Source organism: Nothobranchius furzeri, chromosome 2, assembly GCF_043380555.1.
Source record: "Nothobranchius furzeri strain GRZ-AD chromosome 2, NfurGRZ-RIMD1, whole genome shotgun sequence".
In the NCBI taxonomy this organism is placed as follows: domain Eukaryota; kingdom Metazoa; phylum Chordata; class Actinopteri; order Cyprinodontiformes; family Nothobranchiidae; genus Nothobranchius; species Nothobranchius furzeri.
Window position 1 is genome coordinate 950,059 of NC_091742.1, and position 26,282 is coordinate 976,340.

The 26,282-nt window shown below is 41.4% G+C and overlaps 1 protein-coding gene across 6 annotated transcripts; it reads right to left on the reverse strand.

Annotated features, from left to right (window-relative positions):
* Positions 1-5,729: 5,729 nt before the first annotated feature.
* Positions 5,730-23,437, reverse strand: sh3bgrl2 (SH3 domain binding glutamate-rich protein like 2). Of its 6 annotated transcripts, none has more exons than XM_054747869.2 (5): positions 23,248-23,437; positions 18,120-18,305; positions 9,068-9,148; positions 8,504-8,607; positions 6,471-6,601 (listed from the first exon to the last, which is right to left on the reverse strand). In XM_054747869.2, the coding sequence occupies exons 1-4, from the start codon at positions 23,290-23,292 to the stop codon at positions 8,596-8,598; spliced, it is 324 nt and encodes a 107-aa protein (XP_054603844.1). In that variant the 5' UTR covers positions 23,293-23,437; the 3' UTR covers positions 6,471-6,601; positions 8,504-8,595. The 6 variants fall into 6 exon arrangements, with proteins under 6 accessions (XP_015802608.1, XP_054603842.2, XP_070398671.1 ...); XM_054747868.2 differs by lacking the exon at positions 6,471-6,601 and adding an exon at positions 6,766-6,852; XM_015947122.3 differs by lacking the exons at positions 6,471-6,601; positions 8,504-8,607 and adding an exon at positions 5,730-6,341.
* Between the last annotated feature and the right edge of the window lie 2,845 nt (positions 23,438-26,282).

The following is a 26,282-nucleotide window of genomic DNA, read 5'->3' on the forward strand; positions in this document are numbered from 1 at the left end:
AGAGGTTACCAAACTGAAATCGTTCAGTTTTCAAAACATTGAAAGAGAAATTATTCAGTGAGGGTAATTTTTGTATGTATCAAATTTTCTGATGTTCACAAAAAATAAATGAAAATAAAACTACTAAAAAACTAATTTGCAATAAATCATTTCAGCTAAAGATATGGAAGTTGAGTTAATTAATTAATTAATTAATTGAGTAATTAATCAAAAGCAACAGTTTGTTAAAAAATAAAATAACAAAACAATAACAGGTGGAATGAAGTTGTCTTCATTCTCAATGACTGAAAGAAACAGATGAACAGTGATGAAAGTTGGAGGAGTTTGGTGAGGCCATGGAGAAAGACTATCGATCGGCTCCAAAGAGGTTCTGGCAAACTGTCCGGCGCCTCAGGAGAGGAAGGCAGCAACTCGCTCACACTGTTTACAGTGGGGATGGGAAGCTGCTCACGTCAACTGGGGCTATAGTCGGACGGTGGAAGGAATACTTTGAGGAGCTCCTCAATCCCACCTATGCGCATTCCGAGGAGGAACCAGAGCCAGGAGGATCTTTCATGGCGGTTAAAACGAAGAGTCGGAGTACCCGGCCCGGAGGGTTACCGGGGTCCCACCCTGGAGCCAGGCCTGGGGTTGGGGCCCGTGAGCGAGCGCCTGGTGGCCGGGCTTTCGCCCATGGGGCCCGGCCGGGCCCAGCCCGAACCGGATACATGGGCTCGTCCAACTGTGGACCCACCACCCGCAGGAGCAACATGAAGGGTCCGGTGCAATGCGAATCGGGTGGCAGACCAAGGCGGGAGCCTTGGCGGTCCAATCCCCGGACAAGAAAACTAGTTTTTGGGACATGGAACGTCACCTCGCTGGCGGGGAAGGAGCCGGAGCTTGTGGCAGAGGTTGAGCGGTACCGGCTAGATATAGTCGGACTCACCTCGACACATTGCATTGGCTCTGGAACCCGAGACCTGGAGAGGGGTTGGACACTCTACTTTGCTGGAGTTGCTCCGGGTGAGAGGCGGAGGGCTGGGGTTGGCTTTTTGTTAGCCCCGAGACTCTCTGCCTGTGTGTTGGGGTTTACCCCGGGGGACAAGAGGGCAGCTTCCTTGCGCCTTCGGGTCAGGGAACGGGTCCTGACTGTTGTTTGTGCTTATGGGCCAAATATCAGTTCAGAGTACCCACCCTTTTTGGAGTCCCTGGGACGAGTGCTAGATAGTGCTCCATCAGGGGACTCCATTGTCCTGCTGGGGGACTTCAATGCTCACGTGGGCAATGACAGCTTGACCTGGAGGGGTGTGATTGGGAGGAACGGCCCACCTAATCTGAACTCGAGTGGTGTTTTGTTATTGGACTTCTGTGCAAGCCGCAGTTTGGCCATAACGAACACCATGTTCGAACATAAGGATATATTGGTCTCTGCCGGTCTCTGCCGGTCTCTGAGCGGTGGAGGCTGTGTGCTGTTTTTCAATCGCCCAAACAGGACGAGACCAGCTGTCCAATTGCTGACAAGAATATAAAAGGGTAGGAATGGGAATGTATCCAATCAGCGTCGACGTTGTTTCAAAACGTTTTAGAAGCATGATGGGCGATGGAGCTACCGCCAAAGGTTTCGTTGGTGTTCGGTAGAACTCGGCAGAGTCGTTTTTGGTCGTGATGCAGATGTAACATGGACGCCGCCTGTGACTACAACCAGCATGGATACCGGATCTCAGCAGCCACTGAATTCAGTTCGGTCTCTTCTCCAGTATCCGTTCGAGAGGAGAACTATGGTGGAAAAACTTAATGTCAAAGAGCTTGGACCAGATCAGCCCGACATAAAGATAAGCCAGCAGGAGAAGGAGAGAGGTAAACTGTACACACGAGGCTTCTCCCAAAATTGGTACACCAGGAAGGCTTGGCTAGCTGGATGCAATCACGCTAATGCGTTATTTTGCTTTCCGTGTTTGTTATTCAAAACGGCTGGGACAGATAAGGCATGGATGAGTCAGGAGCTACAGACATGAAACTTTTTTCTGAGAAGGTGAAGAAACACGAGTCATCCCGGGCACACATGGACAACAACACGGTGAAGCTAGCCATGCTAGGCAGCAGAGCTATCGTTGCCATGCAGGGAACAACAGCAGCTGGGTGCAGAGGTAAGCTGTACATTACATTTCTGTGAACAAGACAATCAGAATCAGAAATCCTTGGTTGTCCCACAAACCGGGACATTTGTTTAATAAGATGTTTAATGTGCAATAACTGTAAAAACTAATTTCAACACACATACTTATTATACATATTTAATCACGTAAATGTGTATTTCATGTAAATTTGTACATACATCAATCTGATTCCATTTTACTTGTTACATTTCTGCTGCAGCAAACAAATTTCCCAGCTTTTGGGACAATTAAACATTTCTGATTCTCAATTAGATGTTTTTACCTCAAATGTAAAAACATCTGATTGAGAATCAGAAATGTTTTATTGTCCCAAAAACTGGGAAATATGACATTTGTAAGAGGATACTGATGACATTATTTCCTATGAAAGTGTTTCCTATGTACTTATCTGTTGTTTTTTATTTATCATATGACAGGTTTTTCACACCATCCTGAGCCATGCAAAAGAAGATTCTTGTCACCACACCCATGAACACAGCCGAATCAGAAAGGTGCATTTCTACTTTAAAGAGGATTAAGACTTTCCTTGAGGAACACCATGACACAGGATGGGCTGAATGCTCTTGCCATGCCATGGGAAAAAAAAGCTTGTCACAAACATTCCTGACTTCAATAAAAAGCTAATCGAGAGCTTTGCCACTCAGAAGGACAGAAGGGCAAAATTTCTGTACAAATGAGGTATCACACACACACACACACACAAATGCATCCACTTGATCTTTGTATAAAGTTGACCTTGGCACAACACTCCAGAAATATTTAACAGTGTAAATTTCTGGCATTTTGTCTAAGTGGTGTTTCATTACTGTAACAGTGACCTGTTCATAATTTTTGGTGTTCACTTAAATGTTGAAATTAAACAAAATGTTTTTGCTACTTGCCTCTTGCATTGCCTATTTACCATTTATGGTCGTGTTATTTTATGTGCAATTTAATGCAGTATTTTTCAACCTTGGTCTGCAAGGCAGCGTGCCAATAGTCAGACACACCTGGATTAATCAGTTTGTCCAATGATGTAAGACAGGAAATAAAAGAGCTGTGCTTAATTCAGGAAATAGTGAAGTTGTGCACAAAGCTCAGAAAGCACAAGTTTGTTTAAAAATAAAAAATAGCACAGCCCCACCAAAAATATTTTTCACCAGCCGCCACTGCTTATGACCGTGTCCCCAGGGGCACCCTGTCGGGGACGCTCCAGGAGTATGGGGTGGGTGGCTTTCCTGTTAAGGGCCATTCAGTCCCTTTACCAGAGGAGCGTGAGTTTGGTCCGCATAGCCGGTAGTAAGTCGGACCTGTTCCCAGTGAGGGTTGGACTCTGCCAGGGCTGCCCTTTGTCACCGGTTCGGTTCATTACTTTTATGGACAGAAGTCCTAGGCGCAGCCGTGGTGTGGAGTGTGTCAAGTTTGGTGGCAGGAGAATCTCGTCTCTGCTTTTTGCGGATGATGTGGTCCTCCTAGCTTCATCCAGCTCTGACCTTCAGCTCTTGCTAGGTAGGTTCGCGGCCGAATGTGAAGCGGCTGGGATGAGGATCAGCACCTCCAAATCTGAGACCATGGTTCTCGACCGGAAAAGGGTGGCTTGCCAACTCCGGGTCGGGAGAGAGGTCCTACCTCAAGTGGAGGAGTTTAAGTATCTCGGGGTCTTGTTCACGAATGAGGGTAGGAGGGATCGGGAGATCGACAGGCGGATCGGTTCGGCGTCTGCAGTGATGCGGACGCTGAGCCGATCTGTCGTGGTGAAGAGGGAGCTAAGCCAGGCTCTCGATTTACCAGTCAATCTACGTCCCAATCCTCACCTTTGGTCATGAGCTTTGGGTAGTGACCGAAAGAACGAGATCGCGGATACAAGCGGCCGAAATGAGTTTCCTCCGTAGGGTGGCCGGGCTCAGCCTTAGAGATAGGGTGAGGAGCTTGGACATTCGGGAGGGACTCGGAGTAGAACCGCTGCTCCTCCGGATCGAAAGGAGTCAGTTGAGGTGGTTTGGGCATCTGGTCGGGATGCCTCCTGGACGCCTCCCTGGGGAGGAGTTTCGGGCATGTTCTGCCGTCAGGAGGCCTCCGGGACTAGCCAGGACACGTTGGAGAGGTTACATCACCAATCTGGTCCGGGAACGCCTTGGGATCCTGCCGGAGGAGCTGGTGGAGGTGGTCGGGGAGAGGACGGTCTGGAGCTCCCTCGTTGGGATGCTGCCCCCGCGACCCGGATAAGCGGAGGAAGACGACGACGACGATGAACGTTAGTGGTCTAATAAACCATTACAGGCTCTGAGATACACGTCTTCCTTTAACGGGATATGACGCTACAACTCAGCTGGTAAAAGTAGACTCTCTTGGTGTCATCAACAGAATGATTGTGTAACAAACAAGATGAACGATTATCAAAGTGAGAAACAGGAAAAACTGGTTCATTTAAAATCCCATGACTTTCATCTGCAGAGGTAAACTTACTCCCTTAAAATCATAAATACATTAAGTGGATGTGGATTCCAAAATAAAAGCAGACTTCCTGTTTATCTTCACGTCAGATCACTAAAGTAATACTGAAAGTAAAAAAAAATTAAATCATAGATTAAAATAAGATAATAAGATTACAAACTGATTAAAATCCATATTCAATTTTGTTATAATTTGGTGTAAAATAAGCTTTTGTTTTCTTTAAAGCACGAGTTCCACCTTGGATGATATAAATTGTATTTTATTATTTAGATTTTTAAATTCAAAGCCCATTATGTTATTGAATAGGTGAAAATATGGTTTCAGATTAAGACAAAATTCAATCATATTAATGAGAAATTTGTTATGTTTCAGTCAGATCTGATGTAAAACTCAAGTTTTCTGGCACTTTTTTTTAAAAGGTCCTTGCATCTGAATTTGACTTTTTAATTCAAATCAATGTCTAGTGAACAAAGTTATTTAGGTCACGTGTTTCATCTACATTTATATGTGGATCAAGTCACACAACAATGTCTTGGGGGAAAATCGGGTTTTCTACAAAAAACAAAGCCAGTCAGAAAGGTGAAACTGAGTATATTTAGTTATTTTGTGGTTTGACAAACGTGTTCATCACATTTAACACAAAATATAAACAGGTTTCTCATGATTGAGTGTATGTATATATATATATATATATATATTTTTTTTTTAATCTACATATACATATATATATATATACATATATATATATATATACATATATATATATATATATATATATATATATATAATTTTTTGAGGCAAGCAAGGATAAACTAGAAATGTATTTAAATGTAGTTTTCAGGATGATAGAAACACTCATGCACCCTTCACTGATAGTCTTTGTTAGCTTTTAATAAACACACAAAGAAATAATGAATTGTAAAATTTAGAGCCAAATAAAAAAAAAATAAAAAAAGTTTTGCCTTAAGAAAAAACAAAAACTAACTTAGAATACGGTATGTTGGACACATTTCATGTCATAAAACACAAAAATGATGCTTTGTCAAAAATGTGCATCTGTTTGCTGCATTTGGCTAAATGGAGGACCATATTATCATCTATGTATTAAACAAGTCGTGATTCACATATAGGACTAAAACATTCTGGTTAGAATTATTCCTTTATTAGATTTGAAGCAACTGAGGAAAAACCAATGAAACAACATGGTGGATTTGAACAGAAACAGTTTGGCAGTGAATGACATTAAAGCACGTTCATTCTGAAGGATGTGGCTACAGTTTATACTTTAATGCTGGAAGCAAATTTGTGCTTAAGATTTGAGGCATTTGGTCTCTGGCATACAAGCACCATTTCAAAGATGTTCCATCTATCAATAATAGCAACTGTTGATTGAGGCAGATAATCAGTACCAGGAAGGGTGTAATCAGGTCGGTCCGGGTGCTCTGCTGCACCTGTTCGTGAAAAGCTGCTATGTGCTTCTTTAGCTCACACCGAAATCTGCAACAAACATCGTTTTGGTGCCACAGAGTGGCAAAAAAGTTTCATCCTTCACGACAGAAGCCCTGTGGCTGCAGGATTAGACATTACTTGGAGAACAAATGAAGAGGTCACACAGGAAACAGCATTCGGCATAACCCTGTCATTGCTGAAGGAGGATCCGGTGAAAGCAGGTGATGCAACTCAGGATAGTTGTGCAAAGATTACAGTTTTCTGGGTGACACCAGCTGGCAGTTTGATCTAGGACTTGGATATCTGTAAATAAATAAATAAATTAAGAATTACAAAACATAACATTTTCAGTTTCATGTTGTAGATTATCAACCACCATTTGATTTGATTACACTCTTGGCATTCTCACGATGAGCTTCATGAAGCAGGCACCTGAAATGGTTTTCCAGTAGTCTTGGAGGAGTTTCCAGAGATGCTCAGAACTTGTTGGCCCCTTTGCCTGCAGTCTGTGGTCCATCTTGACTGGGTTTACCTCTTTCTTGGTCATAGATCCCTTACACAGCCTGAAGATAAGTTTGGAGTCATTGTCCTGTTGAAAGCGGTCACAACTAAAAGCAAACCGGATGGAATGGGATGGCGCCAAAGTAGCCATGTTGGTTCAATGTGCCTTCAAATTTTAATAAGGCTCCAACGGAATCACCAGCAAAGCACCGCCACACCAACACACCTCCTCCTCCATGCTTCATAGTGGGAACCATGCATTGAGACCATTCGTTCACCTCTTCAGGATCGCACATCACAACGAAGAGTTGATCTACAGATCCCAGATTTGGACTTATTCCATTTCTTGATGCTTTTTGCAAATCAGCTTAACAAAACATTACAGGGAGTGCAGAATTATTAGGCAAGTTGTATTATTGAGGAATAATTTTATTATTGAACAACAACCATGTTCTCAATGAACCCAAAAAACTCATCATATCAAAGCTGAATGTTTTTGGAAGTAGTTTTTAGTTGTAGCTATTTTAGGGGGATATCTGTGTGTGCAGGTGACTATTGCTGTGCATAATTATTAGGCAACTTAACAAAAAACAAATATATACCCATTTCAACTATTTATTTTTACCAGTGAAACCAATATAACACCTCCACAATCCCAAATATACATTTCTGACATTCAAAAACAATACAAAAACAAATTAGCGACCAATATAGCCACCTTTCTTTGCAAGGACACTCAAAAGCCTGCCATCCATGGATTCTGTCAGTGTTTTGATCTGTTCACCATCAACATTGCGTGCAGCAGCAACCACAGCCTCCCAGACACTGTTCAGAGAGGTGTACCGTTTTCCCTCCCTGTAAATCTCACATTTGATGATGGACCACAGGTTCTCAATGGGGTTCAGATCAGGTGAACAAGGAGGCCATGTCATTAGTTTTTCTTCTTTTATACCCTTTCTTGCCAGCCACGCTGTGGAGTACTTGGACGCGTGTGATGGAGCATTGTCCTGCATGAACATGTTTTTCTTGAAGGATGCAGACTTCTTCCTGTACCACTGCTTGAAGAAGGTGTCTTCCAGAAACTGGCAGTAGGACTGGGAGTTGAGCTCGACTCCATCCTCAACCCGAAAAGGCCCCATAAGCTCATCTTTGATGACACCAGCCCAAACCAGTACTCCACCTCCACCTTGCTGGCGTCTGAGTCGGACTGGAGCTCTCTGCCCTTTACCAATCCAGCCACGGGTCCATCCATCTGGCCCATCAAGACTCACTCTCATTTCATCAGTCCATAAAACCTTAGAAACATCAGTCTTGACATATTTCTTGGCCCAGTCTTGACGTTTCAGCTTGTGTGTCTTGATCAGTGGTGGTCGTCTTTCAGCCTTTCTTACCTTGGCCATGTCTCTGAGTACTGCACACCTTGTGCTTTTGGGCACTCCAGTCATGTTGCAGCTCTGAAATATGGCCAAACTGGTGGCAAGTGGCATCTTGGCAGCTGCACGCTTGACTTTTCTCAGTTCATGGGCAGTTATTTTGCGCCTTGGTTTTTCCACATGCTTCTTGCGACCCTGTTGACTATTTTGAATGAAACGCTTGATTGTTCGATGATCACGCTTCAGAAGCTTTGCAATTTTAAGACTGCTGCATCCCTCTGCAAGATATCTCACTATTTTTGACTTTTCTGAGCCAGTCAAGTCCGTCTTTTGACCCATTTTGCCAAAGGAAAGAAAGTTGCCTAATAATTATGCACACCTGATATAGGCTGGTGATGTCATTAGGCCACACCCCTTCTCATTGCAGAGATGCACATCACCTAATATGCTTAATTGGTAGTAGGCCTTTGAGCCTATACAGCTTGGAGTAATACAACATGCATGAAGAGGAGATTGTGGACAAAATACTCATTTGCCTAATAATTCTGCACTCCCTGTAAAAGCTTTTGCAAATTTTCCAGACTGACTTACCTTAAAAGTAAAGATGGACTACCCTTTCCTCTTTTTTTAGCCGATTGGTTTTCCATAAGCTGAATCCTAACACAACTGATGGTCCCAATTCTTCACAGGCACACCTTGTGAAGTACAAACAATTTCAGGTGAAAACATCATGAAGCTCAATAAGAAGGCCAAGGGTTTGCAGTGCTGTCAACCATGCAACGAGAATCTAAAATAAATCAAATTTACAGGTAATTCACATTTAAATACATAAATCTACATGTGTTGATTCATAGTTTTGATGCCTTGAGTGAGAACCTACAACCTCATAACAAAAAACAAGAGTTTGCCCAAGCCACTATGCAGGAACTTTGAATCGTAAAGAGATTAGAAGACAAATCTTACCCTGAGTAACAAATGTATATAGACGTGACATTTTTTATCAATACTTCTTCTTTTTCACTCTCAAAAAACAAATATCAGCAGATATGAAATGCTGAGAAATGAGCTGCTGATCAAGCAGAGTTGGGAAATATGTTTTACTGTTTGAGGAAGTAGATTACTAAACACACAGCGTGTACATGTGCATCCACTCACCGTCACAATGGGCTGTGGACTGAGCCTGAGGAATGTAAACACAGTGTTGTTCTCCTTTGACTGGAAGAAGTCTTCATAGTCCTGAGGTGGAACAGAGACAAAACATGAATGTGTGTATAAAATGTCTTAATGCAGCTTTAAAGGTGCAGTTTGTTTGACTGCCATCCTGTGGCCAAATATGGTTACTGCAGAAAAGAAAAAGAAAAGCGGGACAGATAAGTATAAAAATCACGAGATGCTTCACAAGGACCAATTTATTTATTTACAGATGTCCAAGTTCTAGATTAAACTGCCAGCTGGTGTCACCCAGAAAACTGTAATCTTTGCAGAACTATCCTGAGTTGCATCACCTGCTTTCACCGGATCCTCCTTCAGCAATGACAGAGATATGCCGAACGCTGTTTCCTGTGTGACCTCTTCATTTTTTCTCTAAATAATGTCTAATCCTTTATTTTTTAAAATTATATACCACCCCACCCCTGGGGCGCTGCGGGGTGTCGCATGCTCCGTCCCGCAGCGTTCCTCCATGAGAGAGGGTGTGGAGTGGTTGCACACCTTCCGCTGCTGTTTCTCACCAGTATCAGCTGATGGAGGGCTCTACTTTCGCTACGCTGTTCATGTCAGCGGACATATATATAAAGAGGGTTTGTAGGAGGTGCTGTCTGGATTGGCTGCACCTGGCGTTAAGGCGTTACTTGTTTCCTGTTTTCAGTGTTGCACTACATGTAGCTATTTGGTGTTTGGGGCTCGCTAAAGCTGATTTAATTTCTCTGTACTAGGATATCTCTGAGTTACTGTAGCACATAAGCACGCTAAAACACACTTTTTCTGTTGTTCCACCTAGCTTTTAGGGAACCATTTGAGTTTGCACGCAGTTTATTTGGTGTTGAACAGTTTGCTCGTCCAGTTAGCTTAGCCTCAGCACGGCTATGGCTACTTCTGTCTCTGCTTCTCCGTCTCCTATCTCTTGCTCTCTGTGTCAGATGTTTAGTTACTCCTCTGCCTCCTTTAGTGATAATGGTACGTGTAATAAATGTAGCACTTTTGTAGCTTTGGAGGCGAGGGTGTCGGAATTGGAGTCCTGGCTCCGCGCTGTTGAAAAACCCGTAAACAGCCATAGCTACTTAGCTAGCGCGGGGCTAACTAGCTCAGAACCACCCCTTAGCGATCCTCCAGCAGAACCCGAGCAGCTGGGACCTCAGGCTGGCTGGGCGACGGTACGCAGGAAGCATAGAACCCAGCCCGTGGGCCACCACCAACTCGTCCACGTTTCTAATAGATTTTCCTCGCTCAGTGACGCACCCACTGACAAGCCGACTCTGATCATTGGCTGCTCCATAGTCAGAAACGTGGCATTAGAGGTTCCAGCAACCATAGTTAAATGTTTACCTGGGGCCAGAGCGGGCGACATTAAATCTTATCTGAAACTGCTGGCTAAGGATAAGCGTAAATACAGTAAGATTGTTATTCACGCTGGTGGTAACGACACCCGGTTACGCCAATCGGAGGTCACTAAAATTAATGTTGCTTCGGTGTGCAAGTTTGCCAAAACCATGTCGGACTCCATACATTTCTCTGGCCCCCTGCCTGATCGGACCAGTGACGACATGTTTAGCCGCATGCTGTCCTTCAACCGCTGGTTGTCTAGGTGGTGTCCTGAAAACAACGTGGGCTACATCGATAATTGGAAAACTTTTTGGGGAAAACCTGGTCTGATGGGGAGAGAGGGCATCCATCCCTCTTTGGATGGAGCAGCTCTTCTTTCTAGGAACATGGCCACTTTTATTAGTCCTCCATGATAACCCAGGGTCCAGACCAGGAAGCAGAGTCGTAGTTTAACACACCCCTCTGCAGCTTCTGTACTGTTACCCACCCACTACCCCATAGAGACAGTGTCCTGCCCATGGCCAAAATCACACAGATTAAATATCAGGCTTAATAAGGCAAATCATGGAAACCTCATAAATATTAGAACAAATTCAACTGAGCAGAAAACTAGAAAAATTAAATGTGGGTTGTTGAACATTAGATCCATTTTTTCTAAGACTTTGTTAGTTAATGACTTGATTTGTGATAATCAGATCTCTTTGCTCTCTCAGAATCCTGGCTGCAGCAAGAAGACTATGTTAGCTTAAAGAGCAAGTCAACCCCTACCAGAGTCTAACTCCACTCCCACTTCATGTTTGAAAAATGCAACAAATGCTGTTGCCTGGCAGACCGAGAAGGCGGAGCTGCTAACAAATACACACACACACAGGCTCACAACAGCATTGTGACATCATAATGTACCAGTTTACATCATAGCATACCTCTTAGCCAATAGCGGTGGCAGATTTAAATTAAAATACAGTGCAGAGTTTTTACCTGACAATGGCACAACACTGCCAGTTTTAGACAGAATATTTAAATTTTAACTAAGATGCACTGAAGTGCCAAATTATTGACTACACATGTCTGCAACACAATTAGACACTGGTTTATTTAGTTTATCAGCAAAAAAAAGTTTATTTGGGGGTGACTTGCTCTTTAAACGAGTAGACTCCTTCAAATTATTTAAATCATTATATTGCTCGAAGTACAGGGTGAGGAGGAGGAGTAGCAACCATTTTTCATTCGGACTTATTAATCAGTCCCTTACCAATTAATAGCTACAGTTCGTTCGAACATCTTATTCTTAGTTTTCCTAATCCAGATTGCAAAACTGTAAAACCACTCTTGTTTGTAGTTTTATATCGTCCACCAGGCCCTTACTCAGAGTTTTTGGATCAGATCTCTGATTTTTTATCTGATTTAGTGCTAAATACTGATAAGGTCATTGTAGTGGGGGATTTTAATATTCATGTGGACATTGAAAATGATAGCCTCAATGTAGCCTTTAGTAATATCTTAGACTCAATTGGTTTTACCCAAAGAATACATAGCTCCACCCACTCCTGCCATCATAAACTGGGCCTTGTGCTGACTTATGGCATAGAGTGTGAGGAAATAATCTTTCCACATAATCCAATCCTCTCAGACCACTTTCTGGCAACCTTTGAGTTTTTTATGACTGAGTTCTCGAGACATACAAGTAAATTTCACTATAGTCGGTCTCTATCTGACAATGCTGTTGCATCTTTTAAATCAACTGTTCCATATTTACTGTTCTCAGCATCTCAGAGGCATGTAGCAGAGGGCAATATTTTCAGTTCTAGCCCCTCACAAATTGATGCCTTAGTTCATCATGTTAATTCCTCTTTACGTGTGGCATTAGATGATGTTGCCCCTTTAAAAAAGAAGGTAATTAGGGACAGGAAGTTGGCTCCCTGGTTTAATTCTCATTTATGAGCCTTAAAACTAAACTCTAGGAAATTGGACAGAACATGGCGCTCTACACACCATGAGGAGGCCTACCTATCCTGGAAAAATAGTCTTGTGCTTTATAAAAATAAGCTTCGACAAACTAGAACTGCTTATTTCTCAGCGTTAATTGAGGAGAATAAGCATAATCCTAAATTTCTTTTCAGTACAGTTGCTAAACTTACACAAAATCATAGCTCTGAGCCATCTATTCCCTTAGCCCTCAGCAGCAATGACTTCATGGGATTTTTTACAAGTAAAATTAATTCTATTAGAAACAAAATCTTTAGCATCCTCCCTAATGCGATTTATTCTTCCTCAGTAAGTGAGGCAGCATCAGAGGTGACTGTAGAACCTCATCTGTGCTTGAACCGTTTTGATCCAGTTGAGCTTTCAGAGTTATCAAAAATATTAGCTTCATCTAAACCTTCAACTTGCATTTTGGATCCAATCCCAACCAAATTATTTAAAGAAGCATTTCCTTTGGTTACTGCCCCCATTCTAGATGTAATCAATCTATCCTTAGTAAATGGATATGTACCACAAGATTTTAAGGTTGCTGTAATCAAACCTTCACTTAAGAAGCCTTCTCTGGATCCAGATGACCCAATGAATTATAGACCAATATCTAACCTTCCATTTTTATCCAAAGTCCTGGAGAAAATAGTGGCCATCCAAGTATGTGAGCATTTAAACACTAATGCTCTGTTTGAGGAATTTCAGTCTGGTTTTAGAGAGTATCACAGCACTGAAACTGCATTAGTGATAGTTACAAATGATATTCTCATGGCCTCAGATAAGAATCTTGTGTCTGTTCTAGTCTTGTTAGATCTCAGTGCTGCTTTTGACACAGTTGATCACAATGTTCTTTTAGAAAGACTTGAACATGTTGTAGGGATCAAAGGAACAGTGTTAGGCTGGTTTAAATCCTACCTGTCTGACAGATTTCATTTTGTAAATGTACATGGCAAATCGTCTTCATACTCCAGGGTTACTTGTGGAGTACCACAGGGTTCAGTGATTGGACCAATTCTTTTTACTATGTATATGCTCCCAATTGGTAAAATCATTAGACAGCATGGGATAAACTTCCACTGTTATGCTGACGATACTCAGTTATATTTATCCATTAACCCCGATGAACCTAATCAGTTGGGTAGATTACAGGCTTGTCTTGAGGACATAAAAAATTGGATGACTCTAAACTTTTTGCTTTTAAATCAAGACAAGACGGAAGTTCTCATCTTTGGACCAGAGATCCAGAAAAGGAAATTGCTTAGTCAATCGCCTGACCTGAATGGCATTACATTAATCTCCGAGAACAAAGTAAGGAACCTTGGTGTTATCTTTGACCAGGACATGTCATTCAAATCCCAAGTTAAACAGGTTTGTAGGATTTCCTTTTTCCACCTTCGGAATATTGCTAAGATTAGAAGCATCCTTTCCAGGAGTGATGCTGAAAAACTAGTTTGTGCATTTATTACATCAAGACTGGATTACTGTAATTCATTACTCTCAGGAAGTCCACAGAATGTAGTTAAAAGTCTTCAGCTTGTCCAAAATGCTGCAGCTAGAGTTCTGATGAGAATTAAAAAGAGAGATCATATCTCTCCTGTCTTAGCTTCCCTACATTGGCTACCTGTTAAATTCAGAATAGATTTTAAGATCCTTCTTCTCACATATAAAGCTCTTAATAATCAAGCTCCATCATACATCAGTGATCTGATTGTTCCATACGTTCCTAACTGAGCACTTCGCTCTCAGACTGCAGGTTTACTGGTGGTTCCCAGAATATCTAAAATTAGGATGGGAGGCAGATCTTTTAGTTATCAGGCTCCTCTCCTGTGGAACCAGCTCCCAGCTTTAGTCCATGAGGCAGACACCTTGTCTACTTTTAAGACTAGGCTTAAAACATTTTTATTTGATAGGGCCTATGGTTAAAATCTGATGTTAGCCTAAATCTGGACAAGTGGGGGGAGTAGAGGGAGGTGGAGTATACAGTCGGTAAAGACGGCTCTCCCTTGCCCTGACTCCAACATGCCTCCATCTAAATAGGATAGATTATCCAGAGTTATCTCTGTAGTTATGCTGCTATAGGCTTAGACTGCTGTAGGATACACTGACCACTTTTCACACTCTACTTCTTTCTTCTACCATCTGCTCTTTAACTGTATTATTTCCTGCTATTTCAGCTGTTAACTTTATTTTCTCTTTGTGTTTTTCTCCCCAGAGGAAGCTACAATGATGTTCTGCTGAGCTGTGGTGGCCTCATGGAGGGGGCCATCATCTAGCACACTGCTGCTAACCACTTAAACATTTTCCCTCTCCTGATAATAACACTTTTCTTTCCTTGACGTTGGATGTGATACTACTAGTTAACCCGTTTAATTATAGATTCACTAGGATAAATACAATAAAGTTTATCTTTCACCAAATAGAATATTTACTAAGAAATCACAATATAACTATAGACACATCACTTTGTCATTCGTGTGTGTGTGTGTGTGTGTGTGTGTGCGCGCGCGTGCGTGCGTGTGTGTGTGTGCCTGCTCTGTCTTCTCGATCCCCAGTGAGTCGTGGATGATGGCTGCTTATACTGAGCCAGGATTCTCTGGAGGATTCTTCCTGTTAAAAGGGAGTTTTCCTCTCCACTGTCACTTTAGGCTTGCTTAGTACGAGGTGCAATTTGCTGGGTTCCTTATATAGGAAACATTATTTCTGATTGGCTTAATGAACTGACCTGAATTGGACTGTTTATTATGTGAAGTGCCTTGAGACGACTCTTGTCGTGATTTGGTGCTATATAAATAAAATTGAATTTTATATATATATATATATATATATATATATATATATATATATATATATATATATATATATATTATTATTATTATTATTACTCTCTCACTCCTGTTGCCAGTTACAGATTAGCACCAGAAGGTTCTAGATGTCAGGCAAAAATGAGGCAGACAGTATGTTGATAATTAGATAAATAAATTGTCATACCAGGTGTTGGTACTCTTGGGTGTTTTCCAGTAGGGAGCACTTACTACACTTTTTACGGTAGTTTGTCTCCAGCTTTACAGGAAGTGTTGTTGTTTGCCGTCTTGCTGTTATTTCTGAACCACTCATTAAAGGCAGTAAATCGAAACAAATGACATTCACCTCACACATACATTTCACTGTAATACTGAATTGTTGTAGCATTGCTAGCTCAATGTTAGCCAATGAGAATTCTTACAGATTACACGTTTTAACCCTCTGGAAGCAGGCGTTGCAGATTTGCAATGTTAAAACCTACCTGGTTATCCACAAATGTATTTCATGAGCATTTTTTAACTCAGAAGTACCCCTGAAGGACTTCATTGTTTGTCCTTTTATCAAAACGTATTGAGCCTGAGAGGGTTAAGCCATAGTAATTAAAAAGTAAAACCACGTCTCAGTGAACAATAAAAGATCTAAACTGAACAGAATAAAATGTAACAATGAGGACGAAGGGTTTCAGAAGGTAAATCTGCAGAGTAATGCAGGAACACCTTGGTCAATGAGAGTGAAGGCATGTGGGGATAAGGGTTGATAATCCGCCCCATTCGCAAAACTGGATTACCACAGGATTACAGGAGTCGTGCGCAATGGGAGATGACAAACTGTTAAGACTCATTCACCAGCGAAGCTAGCTTAACCCTGATCTGACTTACATTACATTGACAGTACACAGTCAAGTAATGAAGGACATAATCTGTCAATTTATCACCAGAGTAAAGTAGAGAGCTACTTCGCTTTTTATAATTTATCTAATGGTTCTAAATCAATTATGGAACATAACACCAAGTTTAGTTCACTAAAAAAAAAAACATTTTTACTTGTTATTTTTAAAATATGATCAGCCATTCTGACTTTAACATGCATGGTACACAATAGTCTTCTACCCCTATTTCCTGCATTAGCCAGGTGGGAAAACTCTTGGAGTGGAAAAGCCAGGGACGTTAGCACATCAAACTGTGAAGTTGGCATTCATGGATATGTTGGCTCACAACAAGGAAGTTTGCTGTTTTGCTTATTATTTAAGCCTGATTCATGCTTCTCCGTCATCTCCAACAGGGAGAGACACACACGGACGTAGATGTTTGACCCTCATACTTCTCCGTCTCCTGGAGTGCGTTGCAAAGCAATTCCCCACCAGGACAACAGAGGGCGTAGCGCTGTTCTGTGGTATGCTGTCATGTATCGGTCCAAGATAGTGTGTTTATATTGCATTTTTGTATGTAAGAGACTTTTTAACAGACCAATTTGTCTCTCATTCTCCACCTCTTCATGCACTCGCCACCTCTAAACCCATGTTTCCTGTCATTTCCGTCCACAAATAAAATGCTTGCTGCGCATCTTTTCACTCCTCCAGTCACGGGGGAATTAAACGTTCATATTTTTAGAGTTTTTTCGCAAGGTATTCTTCAAGCTTTTCCGTGTCTGCCGCTAGTTATCCTCGGCACTCTTTATGTTTTTGAGGGCGCAATGGCGGCAGTGTAGACGACAGCGGTGCCCTGACCAATCACAAGCTTGCGTTCTCCGTCTCGACGGACGGATGTTTAGAAAAGAGAGCTCGACTCCGTCCGTCCTTGCGAAGGCTCTCCAGCAGGCCCGCAAGGATGGATAATGGCATTGTGTGTCTCCGCACTGACGCAGTCGCAGAAGCATGAATCAGGCTTTAGTGTCCAGGAGAGAGCAGAGCATGTCTTGGCTAGTAGAAGCTAACTGTTAGCATTAGCAAATCCACCACACGGCAGAACTTTTCCAGGCTTGTGTTATTTGTGGAGACAAAACATCAACATTGCAAAGCAAACAGAGTCAGTGGTAGAGTCGCATTGCTGTTATCCAGTCAGGAGCAAGATGTCCGGATATCATGAATAATAATGAGTAAAACTCCAGCTGCCTCCGTGTTCTACTACCTGCCCCTCTGGCTTACTTCTAGTTCATGAAACAGGAGAGCAAGAGCTTTTCATTCTACCAGAGGTATTTATAGTAGAGACCACTGCAAATGTGTTGTAAAACAAGTGAACTTGGTCTTTAATATGTTTCCTAACTAAAGCCAGCTTCTCATTGGGTTGCGACTGCTGTTAGAAACAAAAGTTTAACTGAAAAAAGGCCCATTTCCTCAGAAATTGACACTAATTTGGTGTTTACAACAGTTAGAACAAGCTTTATAATGAGCAGAGGAACAAGGTGCCACCAGTGGTGTAATTGGTAAAACAAACTGAAAATCGTCCTGATTTTATCAAAATTTCATCGAGAAATATTTAAAGTATGCCTCCGTTGGTTTGAACTTTACGCTAATTCCATTTACAATTTTGTCACCAGCCCCTTTTTTCCTAATTTTTTCACATTCCCAAATTTTCTGCTTGAAACTGAAATGAGAAGGATTTGCAATGGGTCTTGAGTATCCGTGACAAATCTGTGACTATTTGATGAGGAAAATTGGCGGGCAAATTTTTAAACACGCTTAAAAAAGTTTCACTCAAAGACAAGGCCCTGCGACTCACCTAGAAGCCCAAAGAGACACAGGTTTTAAGTGAAAACCTGGCGATAAGTTATCCAACTGTATGATAATTCTTGACACTGGATGATGGTCAAACCTCAAGGCTGCTGATCAAAAATCACTGAAGTGTGCAGATATTTTTATTTAAGATGCGTGGCTGTACAGAGTCATCCATCCTACCCCACAGTAGCGATTCTCGTTGAAGATCTGCGGAGGCAACGGGTTGCTTTTCTCTAGCTTCTTCTCCCTGGGGATGTTATTGTACATCCAGAGCCGCTGCTCCTCCTGCATGGTGATGTCTACTTCCTGGAAGCTGATTCGATTAGCCTCCAGAAAACTCACCACGGCCTGCTGATGCTTCTTCACCTGAAAAAAGACAGCAAATGTTATTATTTTTGAAAGCATCTAAAATAATTCAATCTATTACAGATGTCAGTTTTAATGTTTCAGGTCACAAAGTAACAACTAAAAATCTGATTTGTTTATCCGTTATATCATGGTAAATGGCCTGTATTTGATTAGCGCCTTCTAGAGTCCTGGAACCCCCCCAAGGCGCTTTACAACACAACCAGTCATTCACACATTCACACACACGTTCGCACACTCGTGGGGATGAGCTACGATGTAGCCACAGCTGCCCTGGGGCGCACTGACAGAGGCGAGGCTGCCGAGCACTGGCGCCACCGGTCCCTCCGACCACCACCAGCAGGCAGCGTGGGTTAAGTGTCTTGCCCAAGGACACAACGACAGCGACAGACTGAGCAGGGCTCGAACCTGCAACCTTCTGATTACGGGGTGAGCACTTAACTCCTGTGCCACCGTCGCCCCATCTCCTAATTTGTAAAAGCATAAGCCGAACCGGATCCCATCCAAACAGACTTGGTTTGCATTAGCAGCACATTGACTCCCTTTGGCAGTGGGAGCACTAGGGGATTACTGAATTATGAAGGAGTTTAGGTTTGAAATCTAAATGCAAACAACTTAATATATGCATAAACACCACTGTGATTTCTATATTACTGTAGCGTTATGGATTTATGCTCTTTTATGAAAGAGGAACCATGCTACGTATTAATTCGGAATATTAATTTTAATAAATCAATCACCAAATTTTATATTGTTCAGAAGACTCAAAGGTTGTTTTCATCCATAAACTGCCGATAATATCTGAGTGTCTGTGTTTCAGTTCAATGAGGAAACCAGTTTGACGTTTAAAAGTTTTAATTCTTCAAATTAAACTAATGATTTTGAAATTGACAAACAGGAAATACAATCAACATTAGTAACTTTGTGGGACAATCTCTTTAACAGTTGATATGCTGTTCTGGCTCAAATAGACCTTCTGATGAATTTATGAAGATTGAGAATGTTGTGATGGTGAGAGTGATATGAGCTGGGATGGGTGCGTGAGTGCATCTGATTTTGCTTCAGGAAGAAACAGGTGTCTGAGTGAAAAGTGATGGTTTGAATAAACTTAGGCTTTTAGTTGGAAAAGATGCATCAAACGCTAAACACCGTGTTCTGTCTCACCGAATTCTTGTGGACCTTCTTTCGGATCTGGGCCGTGGAGGATGTTGTGGTTCATCCGGATGACACCGACGCTGACAGGAGACGTAGGTGTTGAGCGGACCCGGTCCAGAGTTGCCCCTCGGTACACGTTGATGGTAAAGCGTTTTGTCGACGCGCTTTCTTAAGTTAATTCACTCAGAAATCAAAAGACTCAGTAATGAGTCTGCGTTAGAAGTTGCGATTCAGCTATTCTGCCTGGCGTGGCAGAAACAGCGTGAGAGGGGGGGGGGGGGGGGGGGATTGAGCCCATGGGCTCCGTTCCCCGTTAGCGGTTGTTCACAAGTCCTCTCTCTCTCGTGGCCCAACACGAACTGAATCAAAAGACTGAAAACTTACCAAAAACCTTTCTCTTCTCAAAGCAAAACATGTGCGTCATCAAATGTGTCTGGAGTTTACTGTGGGCAAGATGTGTGTGGGTGTGTGTGAATGTTTGTGTGCTTGAGTGTGAAGGTCAGTACCACACATTCAACATTATCTACTTAAGTGTGGATTCATTAATCCATTATAATTACCCCAAAGCATAATAGTCATTCATTTGATTAAACACATTTATAATGAGCAAAATGATAATGGTTATTTTAACATTAAAATCAAGAAAAAGAAGTTTAAACTTTATGTTTTGACTTGGTCTGGGTACAACTCATGTAAACACATCTTCTGGTAGACTGCAGGTGGCTGATGTTATGGTTTCCTCCCAGACTCGCTGGCGTTCAGGTCTTAATCTGTGGGTGAAAGTTCTCAATGACCCAGCTTTGACACAGCTGAGTCCAACACCACCATTGTGACAGAAAACCCATATTTCCTCACGTTACATTACTGAACAAAACTATATGATTACATTTGGATTTGATTTGCAATTCAAACATATTTAATGATTTTTGGGAGGATCTTGGCCTATTAAAGACCAAATTCTTGCTTTTTTCACCCAAAAACATTTGCAGTGGTCTCTAGCACAAATGAATGCCTTGAGTTGATCTCTGTGGGATAAAAACTCTGATGCTCTTGTTTCAGGAAGTAGAAGTGAGCCAGAGGAATCGGCAAGATGGCAAGTTTGAGTCTTATTTCCTGATATTCGGACGTCTCACCTCTGACTGGATAACAGCAACGCGACTCTACCACTGACTGCTCTGCGACGTGGATGTTATATCTCCACAAATAACACAAGCCTGGAGAAGTTCTGCTGTGTGGTGGAGTTGACAATGCTAACGGTTAGCCTCTACAAGAAGAGACATGCTCTGCTCTCTCCTGGATGCTAAATCAACAACAAACTTCCTTGTTGTGAGCCAAGATGGGCGAGTCCATTAATACTAATTTGAAGATGTGACACAAAGATTCTCAGTCGGAGACTAATGCAGGAAGAAGGGGTAGAAGTCTATTTTCGCGTTTAGGCTGCAACTGAAACTCAGAGTGACTGATCCCATGTCAAAAATAACAAGTAAAAACTGTTTCTGTGAACTTGCTCTTTAAAAACACACGTATGTGTATAAAATCTGTGAATGTAGAAAATCGCTGTGCTCTGTGATGGATTCAGCCGTTCCCAACAGAGCTGACCTCCAGGACACTGCCCTGTCCTTGTTTGTGACTTTTGTGGGAAACAAACATCCAAAAGAGATTTTTAGAAGTCAGGAATGCCCCGCCGTTCAATTAGAGAGTGAGTAAAGACTAAATAAATAAACCTATAATTACTCTTCTTCTCTCCGGTGCTTGCACCACGGTGATGTTGGGAAGATGACACGGCCACGGTGGGAATTTCAAAAACTTCATTTGTGGTTTGTCTTGTTTATCGAGTTGTCTCTATCTGCCTTGTGTGAAAACCTAATGAAGTTACGTTCATGCACCGATCAAGTGTGTTATGTCTAAGTGTCTATTAGTAAAGAAATAAGCTGATTAAATTATAAAGCCTGGGATTAAAATAATGCAAACAAATGAAATAGAAGCAGTCTGAATGTTTTTAGAAATTCCTTCTGAAGACAAAAGTTTATAAAAATGTGTGTGTGTGTGTGTGTGTGTGTGTGTGTGTGTGTGTGTGTGTGTGTGTGTGTGTGTGTGTGTGTGTGTGTGTGACAGAGAGACACAGAGAGAGAGATTTTAGGGCGTCTGAGAACAACAATGATAGTATTGTTCTTGATTAAAAACAATGAGGAACTGTTCCGTGTGGTTACTTATAAACACATCACCACATCAGACATGCGTAATCTCCTCATTGTCTGATGATAAAAGTTGCTTTATCTGGTCTGTTAACGAGCAAAGGTCAAAGCTACACAGATGCTCCACTCAGATCCAACCAACTTCTAAATTCTAACTTCCTCTAAATATTATGAACAGCTTTCTCAGTGCAGGTGATTTCCAGAGCCTTTCTATTTCACATGTATAATGCCAGGTGTTCAATGGCAACATACAGGTGACACTTCCTCTTTTCCCAGTTGAGAATGAACAGAGTGACGGCAGGTGAGTTGATTATGAGCCGAACACATGGAACAAGAGAAGCTGGAAACAAGAAGGATGGAGGACCTCTAGTGGCTGGACCATAACATAATAATCAATAATGAAACCTAAAATAACCACAAAGACCTTAAATAAAGCCTTCATTCATGATGACCATAACAAATAATGACACCTTTGAAGAGTGGGGGATAAACTAATTTGCATTTCATCTATTCTGTTCTGATTGTTTCTGCTCCACTAATCAGCTGTTGTTAAACTGATTATGTTTTAATAAGGCCACACCTTTTGTGCTCAACGCTGTTCCATTTATAGATAGAACATATATGGTTTCCAGATTTAATCCCCTAACGTAAAACCATAAAAGCAGATATCTGAGACCTCTTACTGCTGGGCGATCCACTCTTTTCTACTTTACTCAATCACTTGAAAGTCAAATCAGAAGCATCCAGGCTGAGTTGCACTCACGTGAGCTCTGCACTCACATAACTGTCCTGAAAGCTGCTTATTCAAGCGGGTAAAACTCAGTCTGAGCGTGAAAGGGAAGGAAAAACATGAAGAATGTGTCTTAATGCAGTGCGATAGGAACAAAAATTCCTCCTTTTGTAAACACACGCAGATTATAGGGTCCCTTTTCTTTAGAGCGAGCATGTTAAAATAAACACATTACTCATTTGTGCCATTACCTAACTCGTGCAAGAGAGTTGTTTGATGATTTTTCTGCTCTCTCTCTCCTATCAGCAGGGCTTTCTGGAAGATCTGAGCCAGCTGGTTGAAAAAAAAGAGTCGCAGCTTTTCTTTAATTTATTATTGTGAAGTATTTTATGATTTCAACGCAATGAAAGTTCAAGGTGCTCCAAGAAACAACTGCGGAATGTTTTTATTATACTTAAAATGGTAAAACTGGTGGTTAAGTTGAAAATTTGATACAAAACTGCAACTAGGGCTTGTTTAATGAGGTGTTTGTGAAACTAAAATCAAGAGGAGCACATTAAAGTGTATGATCGAGTTAGAGGTCATAATAAGCATTTCTGGTGGTTATTATTGTGATGCTGCATCCTGTTATCGGGGAAATTATTAAAAACAGCTAAAAAGTTCGTCTAAATCTACAGATTAAATTATATACCTGTTTTTTAAAAGCCACCTCATCTGCATGAATAACGTTTACGGATTTCCGACGCACGTAGACTTCAGTCTCTCTGTTGCATAATAAAATGTAACGGGGGTAATGGAAACGTCTTGATTGGTAACTACCTGCCTGCCTGGGGAGTTTTCTGACTCGTTTGAAAACACTCACCACCAGAGAGCCGCTGGAGGAAGCGACGTAAACCTTGATGACCATTATAATCCCAATTTAGCGTCAAACGTTCGGATGATTTTTGCGGATTTTTCCCTCTAAAAACATCTAAGACCGGAAGTCACGAACAAAAATGTGTTTCAGAGAAGAGGAGACGCGCTGCTCCGGTGTTTATACTGAGCCGTAATAATAAAACAGCCGCTCTTTGAAGACAGAAAACACGCGTCGAGTTTAATTTTCAATTTCCGGTTAGTTTTTCAAAATAAAACGATGACAGGAACGTTTACGTTTGTGTTTTTTTTTTATTCGGATTGTTTGACGGGGATTATGTTTTAGGAAATATTAATGTACTACAATATTAATTTAAAAAAAGAATCAACATTAATATGTTACCGTAAACTCTGGCCATTGTGTTTAGACAAAATATTAATGAAAAAGGAAAGAAAATGAAATTGTGAATTTTTATTTCTTATTATTTAATAAATGAAAATAAAGGGGGACACGATCATGACCATTTTTTTAAACCTGGTCAAAATGGCAACAAACATTGTTTTTGTACATGCTTGCATTAACTTGTTTAATTGAAGCCCATCCAAAAATGGAAACCTGGCGTCGCGCCTAGATGCCAAGTAACAGCCTAAGTCAAAGTGGGAATTAAAGTATCATCGTAGCAGCAGTACTGATTAGGGTCGCGGTGGCTGAGTGGGTTGGACACTCGATCGGGGAGTCCAGCTCTACCCAGGTGTAGAATGGTATTTCAGCTATAGATGGGTGACTTGAATCCAGCGTGTAAACGCCCCTGGCAAGGGAGCAGTGATTCCAGCACCCCCAGTAAGCCCATGCCGCAGTGGGCTGAACAGGTCAAGCATGGCGCCTATGGCCTGGAACCACCACAGCGAGGTTCACAATACTGGAATCGAGCCCTCTACCCAACGCGAGTCATCCTTGGGAAAGATGGCAAACCCTATGCAACATCTTCAGTTGGCTATGGATTGCATTACACAATTTTTAAGTGTATAGGTGACATAAATTATTGGTAAGACCTATAAGATCTAGATAGAAGATGTCCAAAATAATCTAGAGTGCTAAAACTATTTTTTTTTCTGAAACTCCTTTGAAATTCAGATTATTTCTGCAGACAGCATGTTTGGGGTTTTTTCTTCCTTTCCGGTAAATGACATGGCTTTTCAACATTCATTTGTGCTCGATTTTAAGCTCCAGAGATCCACAAGTTCTCTACAGTGCCATTTGGATTAATTTAATTAAAAATATTTACAGAGATTTTAGTCATGAATTCCATTTTACTTGTCTAAATAAATGTGTTATTGGCATTCAGCAACAACTAGGAAACAGGAAGAAAATAAAATGATTTTCTTTTGTTCTTGTTTTTTTCTCAGAATTGGCCTTTTATGATAAAAATGTTCATTGTGATTTTTCTTGGTCAATCTTTGAAATGAACAACATGCAACATAATTGTTGCAAATATTAGCAACTGCACTGTTAATGATCATTTTAAATATTATTTTAGACACCTAGATATGCACAGTTTAATATACTTATTAATTTTTATTTAAAATAAATATTTTTTCTTTATGTGTTACGTTATTTACAGTGGAACCAGCTGTTTGCCTGGTAATTGCCAGCTTCCTGTGGGAGGCCAGGGTGTTGGCTGCAGGGCCGCCTCCAGAAAATGTTGATAGGGGTGGCCAGAAGGCCAAAGTCATTTTTGGGGTGGCACACAAAATTTGTCCTTGTGGTAATTCTGAGAGAGTTTAGCCTGTGGCGATGTATTGCCTTTATTCGTTTTTATTAACAAAAAAAAACAGTACGTATTCAAAACATTTCAATTAAACTTTACAAACACATTTCAGAAAAATACAGTTCAGTTATTTAAAATGTAATTTAAAATTTTATTTAAATTTTTTCTTTTTAATTCGCTCGTTGAAGTGTTCACAAAAAACTATGGAGGTAAAAGCTTTTTAAAAATGGTGAGCAGCATAAATATATGTATTTTTTATGCTGGTTATTTATTTACTCATTAATTGTATAATTTTTATTTTGTTTAACAATTATGCCTTAAATAAATAAGATCAATTTAAGGTTTGAGCGAACATTAATATGATTTATTAACACTGGCTTTTGCTAGGGGTGGGTAGCAATTTTCTAGGGGTGAAGCCCCTGGCAACCCCTTGGGGGCGCCATTGGTTGGCTAGTCTCACATGAAGTGTTTGGTGGCCATTTTGGGTCCCACAGAGTTTTAGTGCCAGACAACATGGTTGATTGTTGGACTAAGAGGACGTGTGCATGAAGCAGCTACATCCCACAGGTACAATGGTTTTAGGGTTGCATACGGTTGTAACGTGATGAAGGAGCTATTCCTCCAAGGTTATTTGACCTTTTCCACAGTTCCTTTTGACACAGCGCCAGAGTGCATGAAACAGCCTCAAGGTCATGCATTCGCTAATGCGCCTGTATGAACCTGGACCCTCTTCGGGTATCACACTCCGAGACCGCCCAGGTCTACTGATGACTAACTATCGTCTATTTACACAAAAGATTTTCGTCATATTCGACCCCGCTATGGCGTGTACTGATAAGATGAAGAACGCCTTCGGCAACCTCTTGGAAACGGGGGAACACTGGACTAGTACCCTGACACAGCATGCAGTGGCTGATGTCAGTCACATTCTATGGTAGGCACTTAAGTACACAGTTTCAAACAGTGAACTTTTCGGTACCAGCATTAGGCCAAAGCGTTTCCTGAATGAACTTTCCTCAGTGGCTAATACAATTGGCAATCTTTTAAATTTCGGATTCTCTTCAGTCAACTTGGTTGAGATTAACACAGTTCGTCGACACGTTGATGAGCTTAGCAGAGAATATCCGGATCTGCGTAAGCAGGTTCTGCAGCAGCGACGCGCCCTGAGACAGCTGGGCACGTCTGAAAAACGAACTATGGTGGTACTCAACACTTATAGCGACAATTTGCGTAAAACAACTTCCGCTGTGAATGAGTTGCATTACTTTGTGAATGT